This window comes from Amphibalanus amphitrite, unplaced genomic scaffold (assembly GCF_019059575.1).
Source record: "Amphibalanus amphitrite isolate SeventyFive unplaced genomic scaffold, NRLGWU_Aamphi_draft 000091F_arrow, whole genome shotgun sequence".
Classification (NCBI taxonomy): Eukaryota; Metazoa; Arthropoda; class Thecostraca; order Balanomorpha; family Balanidae; genus Amphibalanus; species Amphibalanus amphitrite.
In genome coordinates this window covers 797221-815079 of record NW_024881587.1, presented here as the reverse complement: position 1 = coordinate 815079, position 17859 = coordinate 797221, and the positions used below count along the sequence as shown (strand labels likewise).

At 53.4% G+C, this 17859-nt stretch overlaps 2 protein-coding genes across 5 annotated transcripts in view; one reads left to right on the top strand and one right to left on the bottom strand.

The window, feature by feature from the left end:
- The window catches only part of LOC122380107 (phospholipase DDHD2-like), a 41617-nt gene extending 26581 nt beyond the window's left edge, over nt 1-15036 (top strand). The window contains exons 4-15 of one of the 3 annotated variants that reach the window (XM_043362924.1): nt 4508-4727; nt 7157-7338; nt 7685-7828; nt 8953-9112; nt 9518-9762; nt 10044-10208; nt 10494-10718; nt 10914-11028; nt 11403-11597; nt 13193-13416; nt 13690-13796; nt 14001-15036. In XM_043362924.1, the coding sequence (XP_043218859.1) occupies nt 4508-4727; nt 7157-7338; nt 7685-7828; nt 8953-9112; nt 9518-9762; nt 10044-10208; nt 10494-10718; nt 10914-11028; nt 11403-11597; nt 13193-13416; nt 13690-13796; nt 14001-14466 (2448 nt within the window). In that variant the 3' untranslated portion in view covers nt 14467-15036. The remainder of the gene's footprint in view (nt 1-4507; nt 4728-7156; nt 7339-7684; nt 7829-8952; nt 9113-9517; nt 9763-10043; nt 10209-10493; nt 10719-10913; nt 11029-11402; nt 11598-13192; nt 13417-13689; nt 13797-14000) is intronic. The other 2 variants (XM_043362927.1, XM_043362925.1) reach the window with 2 other exon arrangements.
- A 1645-nt stretch (nt 15037-16681) lies between these two features.
- The window catches only part of LOC122380128 (F-box/LRR-repeat protein 7-like), a 44483-nt gene continuing 43305 nt past the window's right edge, over nt 16682-17859 (bottom strand). For both annotated transcript variants that reach the window (XM_043362968.1, XM_043362969.1), the window contains one exon: nt 16682-17555. In XM_043362968.1, coding sequence (XP_043218903.1) covers nt 17420-17555 — 136 coding nt within the window. In that variant the 3' untranslated portion in view covers nt 16682-17419. The remainder of the gene's footprint in view (nt 17556-17859) is intronic.

The window sequence follows — 17859 nt, the reverse complement described above, 5'->3', positions numbered from 1 at the left end:
GGCTATCCGAAACGCGTCATCAAGCGCGCCATTTTCAAAGTCAGCCACACATCAGATCAGGAGAGGAGAACTCGGAAAGACAGAAACCAAAACACTACCTTCATCTCACTTCCTTTCATAGACGATGACCTCTCACGTAAGATCAACGCAAAGGTGAAATCTTCCGGACTCCCTATCAAAATTGCATGGCAAAAAGGACAAACGATCTCCAGTATTCTTACGCGATCGGCACTTCATCCCCCTCAATGCCCGTCAGGAAACAAAACGTGTAATGCCTGTGAAGCAGGCATTCGAGGAAAATGCACATCCAAAAACGTCGTATACAAAATTACCTGTGCCACATGTCAAAACGCTACTTATATAGGAGAAACAAAGAGACCCATCCGACTTAGATTCAATGAGCACTTACGGGATGCGAAAAACAAGACAGCAGACACTCCTTTCGGTGACCACGTACGTACCCAACATCCAGACGTCATCATATCAGCGTCATCTATGCAGCTACAGATCATGCGTAGATGCAAAGATGTAGCAGAACTTAAGATCGCTGAATCAAAGTACATCCGTGACCTACGCCCAACACTCAACACTCAAACAGCATCTTGGAAGCTGATAGCTCCACCACCCTACGGACCATGATAGTAGCAGAGGTATAAGTATACGAGCACGAAGTACAAAGACGTCCAAAGACGAGTACAAAGACGTCCCACTCCGCCTGTTCACGCTTGTAAGTATTCAATATGCATCTTTATTCATTCACACACATTCTCACCATTCATTGTCTCATTCCTTTAGCTGTACATTCATTCATTCATTCATTCATTCATTCATTCATTCATTCATTAAGTTACTTACTACTCAGGTCCAAAGCAATAGGTACCATGTGTAATATATATGCTCATGCTTCAAATTTAATAACTCAATTCCACTTAAATCACACGACTTCTCAATCATACACACGATAGTCAGTCACACAAACACAACCCCCCCCACACACACACACCCACACACACACACACACACAACATTAAGAACGTTCTTTACAAGCTCACACACATACTCCTCTCACAAATATGCTTATTAATAATTTCTATTCTTTTGCATCGTTAATATTGGTACAAGCTACTTGCATACATTCGCAGTCATCTAACTTTGTATCACACTCTCAAAGAAGAGGATGGTCGCTAAATGTGTCAGGATGTGTTAAAAGGCGAGATCACAATTTTCAAAATGTATCTTTTAGGAGATCTGATGATGGGCTATGCCTGAAACTGTTATCTCTTTCTTCTCGGTCATAATTTAGAATACATTCATTATTATGAGGCTTCGGTTTTCTTTCATCATTATACTTTTCCCTACTTTTATCGTTTTGGTTTAACGAGGCCAAACACTTTGAATGCATGGTGCCCATCTCGAGTAAGTCCTATACTGAAAACACTTATTTGCTGCGGAAACGGCATTCGCTCCTGTTCATGTTTGCCAGGGAGGCCTTCTGCTGTCAGTCAGGGCTCCCTTTTTTCTCCCTCGTCGTAGGATACCTTCTGCCGTCAGACCGTTAGTATAACCCGTCAGTCAAGAACAGACGTCAGTCAGGTCTCTGATCTGAACCTTGACCAACCAATTTTTGGCGGGCTAGCAACCAGTGCTGGTGAACTGACGAAACGCGGACGGATCGGACGTCGTGCTGTTTATGAATACCAATACGTCCATTTCAGCCTGTGCTGTGAACACTATACTCTGTTCCGTTTCAAGTTTGCAGTCGAAGCGCCCTGCTGAAAGCAGTGCGTGATTTCTGTATATACAGCTCTTACATTTTAAGACGCAAATTCTTGAGCGGAGGAGCGATCTGCCGAAGAAACTCCAACTGCAAGCTTGATATGGAACAGACTATAGGCGTCGTACTGGCCGGAGCTATTCAAACAGGCATCTGAATCGAGCGGTTTAGGGTGGACATAGGACAAGCTTCTTTTTTTTTAGCTCGCCACTGGAGTACCTAATTTGGCTCTACTCATGTTAGTAAATTGTTGTCTTTAAGCCTTTTCCATGAATTCCTTTCCATTGGCATTTTTACTGTATTTTTTTTTTTCGGTCGGATCATCACTGCAAGGTGCGTCATACAACCCTGCTTTATGGTAAATGGCTATCGAATGCGCCATCGCAAGTTCCCAAATAGTGCCAGTGTCGGCGCCCCGGGGCTAATTTACCACTGATCGGGATCACATTGACGGCTGACCAGTGTCGGACCACGCGGGCAGTGGTATGCGCCGACCACTGCGGCTGCCCCGGCGGACAGCTTGTTTTGAGACTGGACGCGTCTCTCGTTATGGGACTGCCGGTGGCCACTGGAATGGGGTCAGGGGGTCGCCACAGAGTGGTTTTTGACCCCCGGCCACCGATCTGCTGAGGCATGCGGAATACCGAGACGCTGCTTACTACGTACAGGGGCATGGTATTGGTGTATTGGTGTAAGAATTCATCATAGCTCGCTGACGGGTGTTGCCGTCTTTTGGTAATGCTGGGTCTCAGCTATGTTTCTACGTCTTCTGTTTCCAATTTTAACGAGCCATCGGCTCCAACGAAGGGTGGCTAACGCATTCGGTTTCGCGCCTTCACACGATGTTTGCTAACCCTTTCGCCACGGGCTTCACTGGTGAGCAGTAGCGTGGCATCTTGCAAGCACGTCTATGCACGGCTAGGTGCGGCTCGAACGCTGCGCTCTGCGTATCTACAGGTTTTTAGTGTGGCAACGTGATGTCATCTAACCGCCTTGACCCGGTAACCTGATCGTGGATTAACGAGCGGGCCAATACTACGGATTTGCTGGGCTCCAGGCGTTACATCGCCACCGTTCTCAGAGGCGATTCCGTGTATATTATGCAAGGTGCGTTCTTGGACACTTAAAAAGTGTACTTACCTGGCGCTTGAACGGCTTCTTCATTAGCGGATCCAGACAGGCTGGGCTCGACGCTGTGAGAGGCATGTTGCCCCGCCCAAAATACCTTATTTGTAAAAAAAAAACGCCCCACGTTTCGCTTTCTTTTGTGTTTCAATTCAGTGAATAACATTTTTTTTTAACTTTTTGATTGCATAGGTACGAGAGGAAAGAAAGTTTTTTTTTTCATCAATTTCAGTCGATATGTGGGGCATTTTACCCTGATCCTGCAGTGCCTCATACCTACATGGTTCGCCAATATCTGATCAGGCGTTGATCATGGTCAGGAGTGTCAGGACAATATTTTCTTCAGAGATAATCTTTCTGGTAATCTCAATTTGCCCCGTTCCGCCGTCTCTTTCGGCCGAGTGTCCATTCTCTGGAGTTTGGCACTGAATTTTCTTCATCTTTGCGTCGTCTCTGCTTGCGTAATTCCGGGTTCTTGTTTAGGTGTCTTGCATGCTTAGTCTCGTGTTATTGCAAGGTGCCCAACGACGGCAGCTTCACATTATCTTTCCGTATCGGGCGGGTACGACGGAGGCGACGGCTAGTGTTGCGTACCGCCTTATCGGAAATTACGTAAACCGTTTGATTGCCTTGTTTCAGACCAGTGTACAATTTTGGGTCCTCTTCGTATCTCCGATGGAAATGCGATTCCGTTTCATCAGCCACTCTGCTCACCATTTCATTGTGTAGAATGGTTCTTTGCCGAGGTGACTGATCAAACGTTGCGCTCCGTGGTCAAGGCGTCTCCAACCGTTGCCATCCCACCATCGCGTCGTCATGTTTTACAGCACTCTGTATGTGTCGAGTTTCGCAAAAAGTGATTCCCACACAGTTTATCTGGCGTTTTTTGCCGACCGTTTTGTGAGTCAGCAGCGGCCTGTGGCGGCGGCGCCCGGCCGGCGGCCGTCGGGGTCAAACTCAGGTGACCCCGTGAGTGTCCCGTGTACGCTGCATGCCGCCCGACCCTCGCGTGGGAGGGAGGAAGGGTCGCCCGCCCGGCGCCCACACGATAACGAGCTGGCGCTGCGGAGATGGCCTGCTCCTCCCATTGTCTGTGAGGTCTCTGTGACGGGTGTGAGCGGTCGCGGTGACCGGGTGGGTTGCCCGGCGGGTGGTGTGTGAGCTGCGCCGTGTTTGGAATGTGCTGCGGGGTTTTGTGAGGCTGGGTCACGGTGACTGTTGCCGGGCGGCGGAGCGGTGACAAGTGTGGCGATTGCCGCGCTTGTCGATCGTCGTAGAGGTGAGATGCAGTATTCTGTCGGCCGTTTCTGAAGCTTTAATTTCACAAGTTAACCATTCATCCATCATACGGTATATCAATCGTCATCAGTGCCATTGTTAGTAAATTTGAGAGGTAGTAGCCTACTGGATTCGATCGGACCGATCAAGTCACCGTTTGGTCTCCAGTAGTGCATTTCCTGTTAGTCCGTCCGACCAAATACCATTCCCCGTCAGCCCGTTTGATCAATCTCCCTCACCGTCAGCTCGTCTGACTTACCCCCTCTCTGTCATCCGTTTACCCGTCTTTCCTTCTACCCAACTAACCGCCCGTCTCTCCGCTGTCCGCAGGGCTACGAGATGTCGCCGGCGCCGGCGCCGGTGACCCCTCTCGTCTTCCACTGGTTCTACGCCAAGGCGGCGAGCTCGGAGTCTGAACAGCAGCCGCAGCAGCCGCAGCAGCAGCAGCAGGAGCAGCAGCGCGCAGAGGCCGGCCGGCCCAGCGAGCCGGTCGACTGGCAACCGTTCTCGCGGGGCGACTCGGCGCTACTCGAGCGCGAGTATCAGGCCGGTGAGTCCGAGTCAGGACGGGGCGCGGGAGGGGGCGGGGAGGTACGGGGTAGCGGGGCGAGGGAGCGGCGCGACGGGGGCGACGGCGAGGACGGCTCCCGTGAGAATCGTCTGCAAGAGGACGTCCGAAGTGGTTCCCCCTCCTCCTCCTCACAAGAGGATCGAGAGGTGGCGCTCGTTGAAGAACAGACACGGGGAGACAGACAGAAGAGGTGTTCGTGTTCCTCCTGTTCCTCGGGCGAGTCGGGAGGACGGAGAGAGGAGGAGGAGGAGGAGGAGGATCTGACTGACGCGGAGAGCTGGCACGAGGACTGGACGCAGCTCGACTGGCTCACCGACTGGTTCGGTAATGTCCGGGAGAGCGGCGGCAGGGAGAGGAAGCGGAAGGACCAGCCGCACTGGGAGCCGTTCAGTAGGGCCGATAGCGACGCCATAGAGGCGGCCTTCCGAGCCGGTGAGTAAACGTACTCTGGGGGTGTCGGTTGTGTGTCTTGTCTCAAATTTGTCGCTGGTATTGCTTAGAGTTGCATGCTACAACTTATGGTCAATTAATTGTTTTCTTTTGAAGGTCACCATTTGATTTAATTAAATGTCCTACACATAAGCCATTCACCATTGAAATCTGAGAATACTGAAACATGATCCATTTTCACTTTATTTTGCATTTGAAAATCTGGTAATCAAATCTGAGTCCTGGCAATGCGGTTTTCGTGCCTGTATTCTATTCTTTCTGCAATCTGGTATTTGTTTAATGTCTTATCTTATCTCAAATGTCTCATTTCTCTCTCATCTCATGCGATACCTTCATATTTTAGGGGCCCCACGATTAACTCTTTTGCTCCTGATTGCCAATAGGTTTACCATCGTGCATCGTGCATAAAAAACCTTGCGGCATTTCACTTGTGCTTTGAAATTGACTACTGATATGCATTTTTGTAGAATTTTACATAATCCGGCGATTTGTCATCTTTCGTGTTTCACTGTTGGTGCTAAATGTCACAAATGTCCCTCAGTCCGTAACTCTTCCGTTAGGGCTTGGCGGAAAAGAGAGCGTGCTGCCTGTTTCTAGACTGGGATTTCGCTCTGTTTTTGAATGCTTTTATTTTGATTTTCCTATAAAGTCATATGGAGTTAAAGCTAGGGTTAACCCTCGCCGGCCGAGGGGGGGGGGGCGGGTGCCGCCCCCCCCCCCCATAGGGTTTTTTTCGCGATAGCTCCGAACACGCTGGCGATAGAGAGCTGAAACTTGGCATACCTGACCTTTGATTCAAGCCGGATCTTTTGACACCAACCGCATTTTTGGGTCAGGTCAGGTCACTGACCTATGACGTCATAAGTGAACCTCTGCACGGTCTTCAGATGTCGCAACTTCGCAACGCCCTCACTGCCAGAGGAGATGTCGCAGGGAAATGAAACTTGCAGGATCTAGTATCCATTATGAGTCTTACAACTTGTATATCTCGGATTTTTCCTAAAGGTCATATGAGGTCAGGTCATTTTCGTGACCTCACCATTATAAGTCAATGGGGAAAAATGAAAACTGCTATTCTGGCGCCGGGAACGATCTCCAACTATCTCAAGCACACAGAATCGTGATTTGATGCACTCCTTTCAAGGTTAGATGCGTCACTTTTGCAATGTTGACCTTGCGTGACGTCATTTATGACGTCATCAAGGTCATATTCGTTTTTCGTCAATAACTCTTGATCAAATTGAGCTAGCGAGTCGGGAAAGCCACCAATGGACTCAGGAAGACCTGCCGAATCGAATGATATGCGACATGACCTCTTTCGACCAACTTCGTGACCTGGGGGTGCTGACCTGACCTTGACCTGAGGTCAACACCCCAAGTTGACCTGACACGAACAAAAAGTATATCATTCGTATCATTCGACGCGCCTGAGCGAGACAAACACGATGCTGCCAAAATCGCGGCTCTGCGGCCATTTTTTGCGAAGTTATTCACCAAAAACTGAACCGTACCTTGGGGCACTTGACCTGACCTCAGAGGTCACCGGTTGACCTAGGACCTTAAAATCGGGTACCAATCTCTGTGTCTCGTAACGGCGCACACGCTCGTTTTTTCCGCGACGCGCTAGCTCCACCAGGGGCGAAACGGCGAGGGGGGGTCGTACCCGCCCCCCCCCCCCCCTCGGCCGGCGCGTATGTAGAAAACCAATAGTTCCGGCGAGGGTTAAGTGATGAAGTGCATGTTGGTTTTTGTCGAGCCGTATCGAATAGTACGGAGTTTGTCATACAAAATATATACACAAGAGAAAAAAGGGACAATGCCTCCTAGAGCCCGTCTTTCCCCGCTGCCCCGATCCCCTCCGGTGACCCCCGGTGACCGGTCGGCAGGCGCGGGCCGACTGGAGCCCGTCTCCCCCGCTGCCCCGATCCCCTCCGGTGACCCCGGGTGACGGTCGGCAGGTACGGGCCGGCTGGTACCGGTGCTCGGCCGGCGCTACGACGTCGACGTGGCAGCCCGCTCGCTGCTGCCCGTCTACTGGGAGTGCGCTCCCGGCACGGTGCGCCGCTGCTCCTGGTTCTCTCGCGGCGTGCACGAGGCCAAGTTCATGCCCTATGAGGAGCACGTGGCTGAAAAACTGGAGGTGAGGTGGCGCGAGCTCAGGAGCCGCCGGTATGCTGTGGTTGTTCGGGCGCGAAGATCACGTAGTGGGCAAGCATGTAAATGAACAGGAATACAGAAGTTGGGCTGAACATGTTCGGAAAGTTTGAAGTCGGACGGAAAAATCATCCACATTCAAATGTATGCATATCGCGAAAATTTCTTAGGAAAACCTTTCGGATAATTACTGAACCTTTCCTGACCGTCCGTCGGTTCCTGCTCACAGGTGATATACGGGAGTCGTCCCGGACGGGCCAGTGGCACCGTGAACCATCCTTGACCGTCCCTGAACTATCCCTGACCGCCCGTCTGCCGTTTCCTGCTCACAGGAGATATACGAGGAGTCGTCTCGGACGGGCCAGTGGCACCGCGACGTACAGCTCGGGGAGGAGGGCTACGTGGTGCTGCACTCGCCCGGCTGCCTGGTCCACCACCCGGGCATCACCCACGCCTGGGAGGAGGTCACCATGCCGGTAAGGAGGGTGACACGGACGAAACACTCCCCCCCCCCGCCCGCCCGGGCATCACACACGCCTGGGAGGAGGTCACCATGCCGGTAAGGAGGGTGACACGGACGAAACAATGAGCACAGAAACGTCATGTACCGTATGACTCTGTAGGCAGAACTACCTTTCGCACATGAAAATTCGGCTGGCACAGGCCTGGATTCCTTGCATAGCGGTTTCGAGCCGTGCGGCACAGTATACCCGTCAGGCGGTCCGGGCCCTGCGGCACAGTATATCCATCAGGCGGTCCGGACCGTGCGGCACAGTATATCCATCAGGCGGTCCGGACCGTGCGGCACAGTATACCCGTCAGGCGGTGGCGTGCGGTGCGGCACAGTCTATCGCCCAAAGCAGTTCGGTAGCTTTTAGAGCAAAACGGTTATAACGTTTTATTTTTATTTTGGTGCCAAATATGACGGGAGAGATGGGTACTTTTGTTCGTTGTTTCTATGTGTGGTAGGTACCATGAAATGTCAATCCGTAATAGTTGATTCTTTTTAGTTGTAAATTGACTCTTCAGCTCGATGCATCGTTGATCAATTAAAATCTGGAATAGCTCGGATCGGGGCTCCTTGTAAATGTTTACAGACCTCTTATTGATGGAATAGTAGCTGCATCAAAAATGTGTTTACATTCGAGCCGATGTTATCGTTTTGAAGGTTACTGTTAGGTAGCACCGATAATCCATACTGCTTTTCCCGTTCATGGCTCGTGACGAAGGCTCGTGACGAAAATGCAATGTGTTATAACTGAAACGTTTTAACTGTGGTATTTCAGTTCCTGTAGTACTGCCCTCCCATTTAGCCTGACCTTAGTATTTCTGTTAACTGATGGTCATCCTTGTAATTTGAATTGAATGCCCACTAGTGACCAGTGTTATTCGTTCTTCCTTTCATTTTCCTTTCATCAGCCATTCAGCCATTATTCCACACATGTGTATGTGTTGCTCAGTGCTTACTATGCCCCGACGATTTTTTTGTATGTCTCGGAACACAGGTTAGCCTTGTCATCTGTAGCTCGGCATAGCTGCGGTGCCGGTCGCCGCCGTCAGCCGGTAGCTGCGCTCCGTCACCCCGCCCTCTCCCCCGCAGGACGACCCGAGCCGGCCGCGGCAGATGCGGCGCGGATGGAACACGGTCGAGGGTGCCGGCATCCCGGCCGACGAGCCCGAGCTCGTCAACCACCTGGTGTTTGTCGTGCACGGCATCGGCTCCTGGTGCGACCTCAAGTTCCGCAAGGTCACCGAGTGCGGTCAGTGGTGCAGAGAACTGGGGGAAGGACTGCACTGGGGATGGGTACTGATATGGAGACAGAAGACTTGTTAAAAGAAATCAATAGCATAGCCATATCAGACTGAAATGTACCCAGTCCTGCATGCCCCCACCCTCCTTTCTCAATACACAGTCCTGCTATGATGTCCCCTAAGCGCCGACTGACCCTCCTCCCTCTTCATGTTCAGTGGACGGCATGACCTTAGGCCCCGACCACCCTCTCCCTCCTCCCCGCACACCCAGTGGACGACATGCGGCCGCAGGCGGCCCACCCTAGGCCCTGACCGCCCCCTCCCTCCTCCCTCTATACCCAGTGGACGACATGTGGACGATGGCGGCCGACCCCAGGCTCTGACTGTTCCCTCCCTCCTCTCTGCACACCCAGTGGACGACATGCGGACGATGGCTGCGGAGATGGCGCGCTCCCACTTCAGCTCGGCTCTCTCCGCGGGCCAGCTGGGCCGGGTCGAGTTCCTACCCATCAGCTGGCACCACGCGCTGCACGGCGCCGCCGGCGGCCTGGACGAGGCGCTGCGGCTCATCACACTGCCCAGTATCCCGCTGCTGAGGGAGTTCACCAACGACACCATCGTGGACGTGCTCTACTACACCAGCCCCATCTTCTGCCAGGTGGGGGAGCGAGGACGAACAGAGCACCGTTTGCACGGTACAGGGCTGAACGGTGACACCATGACACCATGTAGAACTTGAGAACCGTTGGATGAAAACATTACACATCGTGTGGCAAAACACTGGCATGAATTCTCTGCGGCATTATAGCCATCAGTGCAAATCTGAAACGTTTCAATTGAACGCGTTCCGTATCGTAATGTGTTCAAGGTTTAGTGAGCCATCAGACGCCTTTGTCACTGCCTGCAGACCACTTATCCGTGTGTCTTTTCTTTGGCTAGGTGATCCTGAAAACGGTGGGCGACGACATCAACTCCATCTACGGCAAGTTCTGCGAGCGTAACCCCGAGTTCCGCGGCTCTGTGTCGGTGGCCGGCCACAGTCTGGGCTCGCTCATCCTGTTCGACCTGCTCTCCAACCAGACCGGCGAGGCGCCAGACGCGGAGGTCCGTGTCAGCGACTCGGGGCTCGGGACTCTACCTGGAGGCTGTTGCTTTGTTCTTGATGCCTACCCCACTATATTTTTACCACTTGGTGATTAATGCTTAATACTCGGCTCTCAGTACTTGTAACTCGAAGTTCAAGTGTCAGTTTATTTTTCATTTGTCTTTTGCTTTAATTTTTTATCAAGTTTCTGATGGCACCTGTCCCGTTTCTGTCAGCCAGTCTGAGGCAGCTCAACTGTCCCAGCAGCCCCTGCCTGCCTCTAACCTCTGGCCCGCGCTCCTCAGCCGTCGTCGGAGAGCCCCGAGGACGGCCAGCTGTCGGAGGAGGAGCGGTACTCGGCGCTGCTGCGCGCCCTCAGTCTGGAGCAGCACGGCGACACTCTGCGCCGGGCAGAGGTGACGGACGTGGCCACCCTCCGACTGCTCACCGACCAGGACGTGGAGGAGCTGGGGCTGCCGCTGGGCGCCCGCCGCCGACTCCTCCACTGGAGGGACAAGGCAAACAATAAGGTACGGCGGTGTGACGGGGTGGGGCGGGAGGTCCTGGCGTCTTGTGGACTAGAACTGAAACTGTTTTCAATATACTAATCTGAAAACTTAAATATTTTGCTAGGGTCTATTTTATATGTATTTGTACCCCGCCCGTACCAAGACCCGCGCAACACACTTGCCGCGTGTCTGACCCGCTCTGCCCTGCCGCTCCAGCCGGGTGTGGACACGGTTACCGTCTCGTACGACACGAACACGGGACAGCCGGCCATGCATTACCCGCAGCTGGCCTTCAGGCCGGCCTGCTTCTTCGGCATGGGCAGTCCCATCGGTCAGTGACGGCCGCTGCCGGTGGCTCTGGGAGCGGGGAGGCGACAGGAATAGAGTAGGTGGGGAGTAGGAGTGCGATGGAAACAGGGCGGTGCTTTGAATGAAGTGGAGTTACTACAGCGAGAGTATTTGGTGGGTGAATTAATCATGCTTCTTTTGGACTTTGTAGTTAGGCGTTTTTACTCTGTTGTCCTTATTACGCTTTCGAGTATTTTGCGATATTATATCAACATTTGTCATTTTCAAATTAATTTCAATTTTCAGTTTTTGTTCTTGTGTGTGACTAAACATGGAACTTAAGCTGTATTAAGCATAGACTCACTATTGTGGCCTGGCCGACTGGCGCGACCTGACCTTTCTGACTGCCGTTTTCAGCGCTGTTCCTGCGTATCCGCGGCGTGAGCCAGCTGGGCGCCGAGTTCCGTCTGCCCACGTGTGGCAGCGTGTTCAACATCTACCACCCGTTCGACCCGGTCTCGTTCCGCATCGAGCCGCTGATCGACGCCGCCAACGTGCGCCGCCGGCCCGTGCTCGTGCCCCACCACAAGGGACGCAAACGCATGCACCTTGGTGAGAGGCTGGTGGGAAGGGCGAGCCGGGGGTAGCGGGGAGAGGGCGCCAGGTGTTGGCGGGGGCTGGTGGTTTTGTGAACTTGAGCTGCTTTAATGTTGTGTTTTCGTTAAAAACATTCGGACAGAGCTTTGTGAAGCGTTAGTGTCCTCATTGCCCGGAATATGGCGTTAGCCGTCCAACGTGCTGTTCTATTCTATCCCTACAACAACAACAACAAAACACATTTATTAGACATAAAATGGAAATAAGTAAATAGTCCAGGTGGTGGTGCAAAAGCTGATGCTTAACCCTAGAACGCCTAGGGGGGGGGGGGTTGTATCAACCCCCCCCCCTGAGGTTTTTTCGAAGTGCACGCTAAACGGCTTGTCGTAGCGGGCTGAAATTTTCAATACCCTCTGGGGCAACCTTTGCGCATCTTTTGCCGAAAAAAAATTGATCGGGTCATGTCAGGTCACGGAGTTATGACGTCATAAGAGGTACAGCCTCCGGCCGGATTTTCACAAACTGAGTGCCAACGCCCGAGGTTTCCTGCCGGTGGTACGGACATCGGTTGATGGATCGTGATGAAACTTCCCATGCATGTTGGGGCAAGTATTGGCTATCATATGGTATAAGAAATTTGACCGGGTCAGGTCAGGTCACGGAGCTATGACGTCACAAGAGGAACAGCGTCCGGTACTATTTTTGAAAAGCGCCCGAACCACTATTTTGCTAATTCTTGTCACCTCAATGGGAATATGCAGCAATATTAGCTTCTATAGGGAGCAAATGGACCTCCCAAATCCAAAAATACAATCAGATTTCAAAAATTTAAATTTTGATTTTTCGAATTTCTGCCGCCGACTGTGACCTTGCCGACTTCCGGCGCTCCCAACGCGCCATTTTTAGAGCTAGGGAAACGAAATACATACCAAACGATAGAGAATTGATCAAGGAACACGATAGTGAAGGTTTCAAGTCGATATCTCCCACCGTTTTGCCGCAATCGCCGCCGAAAGTTGAAAAAGTCTATTTTTCCGAAAATTTGACCTTTGACCGGTCAAAAGTAGGTCAAATGTTGACCTAGGACCAAAAAATATACCACCAATCGCGAGATCTCGTTGAGAGCAATCCGTTGGTTTTTTCCGCTAAGCTCTACGACCTTCCGTTTCGAAACGCCAGGGGGGGGTCGTAACAACCCCCCCCCCCCTGGTCGTTCGTGTTATGAGAAATGGCCTGGTCGTGCGAGGGTTAAATCGAGGCACCACCACCTGGTAACGTAAACAGAATAAATGAATATGGTACAATCCAGGGCCGCGGAGAGTCAGGTCGGCTGCCGCGACAGTTTGCATTGATAAGCGGTGATAGCGGGCCGGCGCCAGTCCACTGAGACGGGGCTATATCAGTCTGCTACAGCTCATCCACTTGTTATCCGACCTCACCACTTATGACTGCTGCAGCTGACTGATTCCTCCCCATTCCTCCCCGCAGAGATCAAGGAACATGGTGTACTGTACTGACCGACCTTCTCCCGTCCTCGCCTCCCCGCAGAGATCAAAGAGCATGGTGTACTGACTGACCTTCTGGCTTCTCCCGCCCTCGCCTCCCCACAGAGATCAAGGAGCAGGTGGTTCGGATGGGCACAGAGCTGAAGCAGCGGCTCATGTCGTCTCTGCAGAGCACCATCGGCTCCGTGTACAGCCTGGGCTGGATGTCGACCACCGAGACCTCTGCCTCGGTCACTGCCGACATGGACACGACGGAGGAGACGACGGACGGACAGCAGCAGCAGCAGCAGCAGCCACAGCAGGAGCAGACGGGGGAGCCCACAGGACCGGTCAGTGCGACCCCACCTGAGGACGGGCATATTCCTTGAAAGCGGCGGCTATATTTTGCTCACAAGTTACACCATTTGAAATATTCCCATCTTTTGAAAGACTGGGGAAACTTATCACTCTTTCCTAAAACGCAGTGAGGGGCCGAACCATGGCTCGCCAACCCTTTTTTTAGCTATCTTTGGACATGCATACCTTTTTTAGTTGAATACCTACCCTCTTGTCACCTCTGAGTCAGCGAACACCTGTAGTTCTGACCCATCCCGACCCATCAGGTGGGGTCGCTGAACGGAGGCCGCCGCGTCGACTACGTGCTGCAGGAGCGGCCGTTCGAGTCGCTCAACGAGTACGTGTTCGCCTTCCAGAGCCACCTCTGCTACTGGTGAGTCGCGGAAAGCCTCGGCGCCCAGCAGTCAGTGCAGATATGCTGGCCCGACGCGCGTCTGTGGGTAGCATATGCTGCGTGGGCTGTGTCTACTTTGTAGTACACATTTGATGCACTGTTTGGATGTTGGATCTTTTTGTTCTTTAATGACTGTCAAGTCGATGGAGTGAGTAGTGACGCCTCCCGTTATGCCTTTCGCAGGGACTCTGAGGACACGCTGCTCATGATCCTGAAGGAAACTCTGCGGGAGTCTGGTATCGAGGCTGACAAGGTGCTGAAGACGGAGTCGTCCACGGAGGCGGAGCCAGCCGCCGCCAGCAGCACCTCGGAGGCCGCCACGGGTACAGTCACCGCCCCCGCCGCCGCCTCCGTGTCCGCCCCGACCCTGTCCGCGCCCCCGGTGGCCCCCATACCTGTGGTGGTGTCGGAGGCCGGCCCGGTGGAGGACGTACCGCTCATAGCAGCCGGGGTGCCCGGCCCACCCGCCCCGGCCGCCCCCGCCCCCGCCCCCGCTGCCGGGGCGGGCGGGGCGCGCTCGGTCGGCGGCCGGCCGCTGCAGCTGCCGCCGGCGGCGGGCGGCCCCGTCGGCATGGACCCGACCGTGGAGAGGAAGGAGGGTGCCGCGCCGCCGCCGCCGCCGCCCACGGCCGGCTTCAGGCGGAGCTAGCCGCCCCCGCCCCCGCCCCCGCCTAGCCGCCGCTCTATGTGCCTGCGAAATGACTGCGGTGGAGCCGTAACTGTAGTGCCTGGGACGCCGTGCGGGTAACGGCAGCCGTGTGTAGCCAGTGAAGCCGGTTTGTGGGACCGTTTGTGTTGTGGGGGTTGTGAGGCTGACTGCCGTGCTGACTGGATGCATGTTTCCGAACCATGGCCGGCTCCAGTCTGAACTTATCGTGAGGCTGTGCCGAACCGCAAACTGGCCAACAACTGACGACGCCAAGCCGTGAAACATGGCCCTTGTATGTATGTTTCGCTACTTTGCATGGGTCATGGGGTGTTAGCGGTGCTCAATTTTAGCACCGGGCAGATAGCTGCAAGCTTAGGGCGATTTATACGTGTGAGCAGATATCGTGTCCCGTCCAAGGTGTGAATACCAAAGCAAATTCTTGAGCAAGCTTGCTTGCCGTGAGTCCATATGGTAGTTGCTCGTAAGCCGCATATCTACCTGAATATTCTAATATGTATGTTTTCAGAACGGATTCCAACGTCACCCGTTTGTTTTGCAGTATCCTGGACTGTGGGTTCGCTGTCCAGGGCCCTGTTTCACCCGTGATAGCAGCAAGCTGCTTTTACACGTGTCAAATTGGGTTTCCATGGAAACATCAACAGGCCCATTGCTCCAACACTACCACAAGTGTGACGTCAGCTCGCGCAATTTGATAGCAGCGTGGTAGCAGCGTCCCGTGAAACACCGCCCAGTGCCCTGATAACACACATCCGCGGTAATCCCGGTCATATCAGTGGCGAGGTCAGCCCCTTTGGGGTTCAGGCTGACAGCCGGGAGTTCAGGACGTTCTGTTTGTCTCCCGTGAGTCCCTGCAGGGGTCAGCTCAGCCACGGGGACAGTCGGGTCTCCCCAGGGCTCCCCCGGACTCCCCTCTGCAGAGTACCCCGGCCCGAGTCGGTGGGGATGCAGTTCAGCTCGCGGATGGCCCCTGCCTCCGAATGGTCATAACAGCGAGTGGGGAGTTCTGATGGACTGTGAAGTCACCGGACCGAACTATACTATGAACGTTGTTGAGTGAGAGCGTGCTGTTATGTACCAGGATAATGCTGCCTAAATGGGAAAGCCTCATGTGCTTTCGTGGATACAGAAGTGTGTATTTTTGTCAGAAGCTTTTGATACGCGAGGTTTCTGTAATTTCATATATTGAGGTATGTGGTGCTTCCTACGAGGTGAATTTGAGTGTACGGCTGTGCGTAGATATTTTAGTTGGTTTGCGTGACAGTGGCCCGTAGAAGCGTGCTTTATGAATTAGGATGCTAACGGTTGACCACGGTTCGACCGTTGATGTCAATGCAAGGTATCAGGTTGTCGAAGCATATTTATCTATATGTGTGCATAATTATAGTCCGTTTTTTTTTCAGCCAGTGCACAAAGTACCCTGGATCTCCTGTGCTGGTCGGTAGTGCCCGTTTCTATCGATAGATTACTGTAATGTTTGCGTGACTGACTTGGATGGGTCTATCCTGTTGTCTATTCTGTTCAAGACAGTTATTATTTGACGCCTTTGTTTTTCTTTGATGATATCTTTCAATAAGGTAGGTCTGGACACACTTTTATGGACGCCTGACGTTAAATCACACAAAAATCCCAAAGTCTTGTTGCGGTTGATGGCTCTGTAAGTCTTATGCGTTCCTGGCACTGCGCTCCCCAATACAAATACTTTGATATTCTTTGGGTGTTTGTTTTGCTGGGGAGGCGGCAGCAGTAGGGCCTTGTCTGTGTTTCGCTGTACTTTGGTCGTTGGGCCGTCTGGAGCGGACGGGGACGGGCGATGAGGGGTGGGTGGGTGTTGTGGACACGGCTGGGTCCGGAGTCACACCCGGTGCAGCGGTACACGGCGGGCCGAGCTGAGCTCTCAGCCAGCTGCAGGCTGACCTCGGGAGGACGGCTGGGCCGGGTACCTACTGCACCGGGCCCGGCCGGGTACCTACTGCACCGGGCCCGGCCGGGTACGTACTGCACCGGGCCCGGCCGGGTACCTACTGCACCGGGCCCGGCCGGGTACCTACTGCACCGGACCCGGCCGGGTACCTACTGCACCGGGCCCAGCCGGCACTGGTGGAGGCTGCCGGCCAGCCTGTGACCTGGGGTCAGAGGTCAACTGTGGGAGTTAACTCGTCACAGGTGTCCCCACCCGCCCAAACACACAGGGGAACACGGTGTAACCGGTCGTATATTGGGGATATGTTGGGCTGTCGTAGCTCCGATAGCGAGTCTACGACCCACTTTGACACGTTCAATCGACACCGGCATGTATCAGGCACCGACACCGCCACCGGCGTGCCACACCGCCATTCGCCACCGTGACGAAAATACATGGCGCCTGGACAATGTGACTAGATTAAACTTCTGTTGAGTACTCCGCTCTAGGCTCTTGGGACCTGGGACTTGACAATATTCACAAGAAACACAGGAAAACGTGCCTCACAAAGTTGTCCACGATGGGCACTGGGCAGTTCTGTTTAAAACGCAAAATGTGACATAAGAAAGGTGAGCAGCATTCCTACCGTTACAGGCAATGAAATAAGCCTGTAAACCTGGCAAGTCGAGTGCCGATGGCTAGACCTTGGGGAGCTGCCGTGTCGCTCAATGAGCAGCTGAGGGTCTGAGATTGAGCCTGGCACGTGGCCCTTCCGTGTCTCAGCTAAACAGCTGGCACCAACCGCTGACCACTTCTCTGCTGGAAGGCTCAGCGGCTTCTGAGCACAATCAGTGCTCATCACTTCGGTGGAGGCTGAACTGCCGCCATTGGCAGAGACCTAGGCTCCGATTCTCGTTGTGATCATGGCTCGAACGGCAGCAGACGACGTGCCACCGACGACAGTCGTCTGTCACCAGAAGACGATCAGACGGACACTGAACAGACGGACTGGCAGACGGGCAGACCGACGAGCTAGTTGAAGAGCAGGTCGTTGTAGTGGCTCAGCAGGTAGGCGTTGGTCACCTTGCACGTGGTCGACGTTCGCACCACAGTAGACCGGTCGGCCCGCTCGAAGTTGGACTTGACCACCTCGTAGTATTTGCCGTCACTGAGAGCAGAGAGGACGCAGACTGTGATGTGTGACTCTGGAGCAGAGGCTGGGGTTGGTACTCAGTGAATCAACAATCCAGTGTCAGGTCAGGAACAATGAAAATTGTCAGGAGGAGCAAAGCATTGATTTCATGCGGGAACAACGCTGTCTTTCTCTTCTTTCAACCTTAAACTGGATCCCATCGTATTTCAATTCAAACTTTTTTGCACTCCCCGCTGACCCTCACCTGAGCCCCTTCCCCACCTACCCTCCTCCTTGGCCCCTCACCTAAGAACCAGACAGCGCAGCTTCAGGCAGAGCA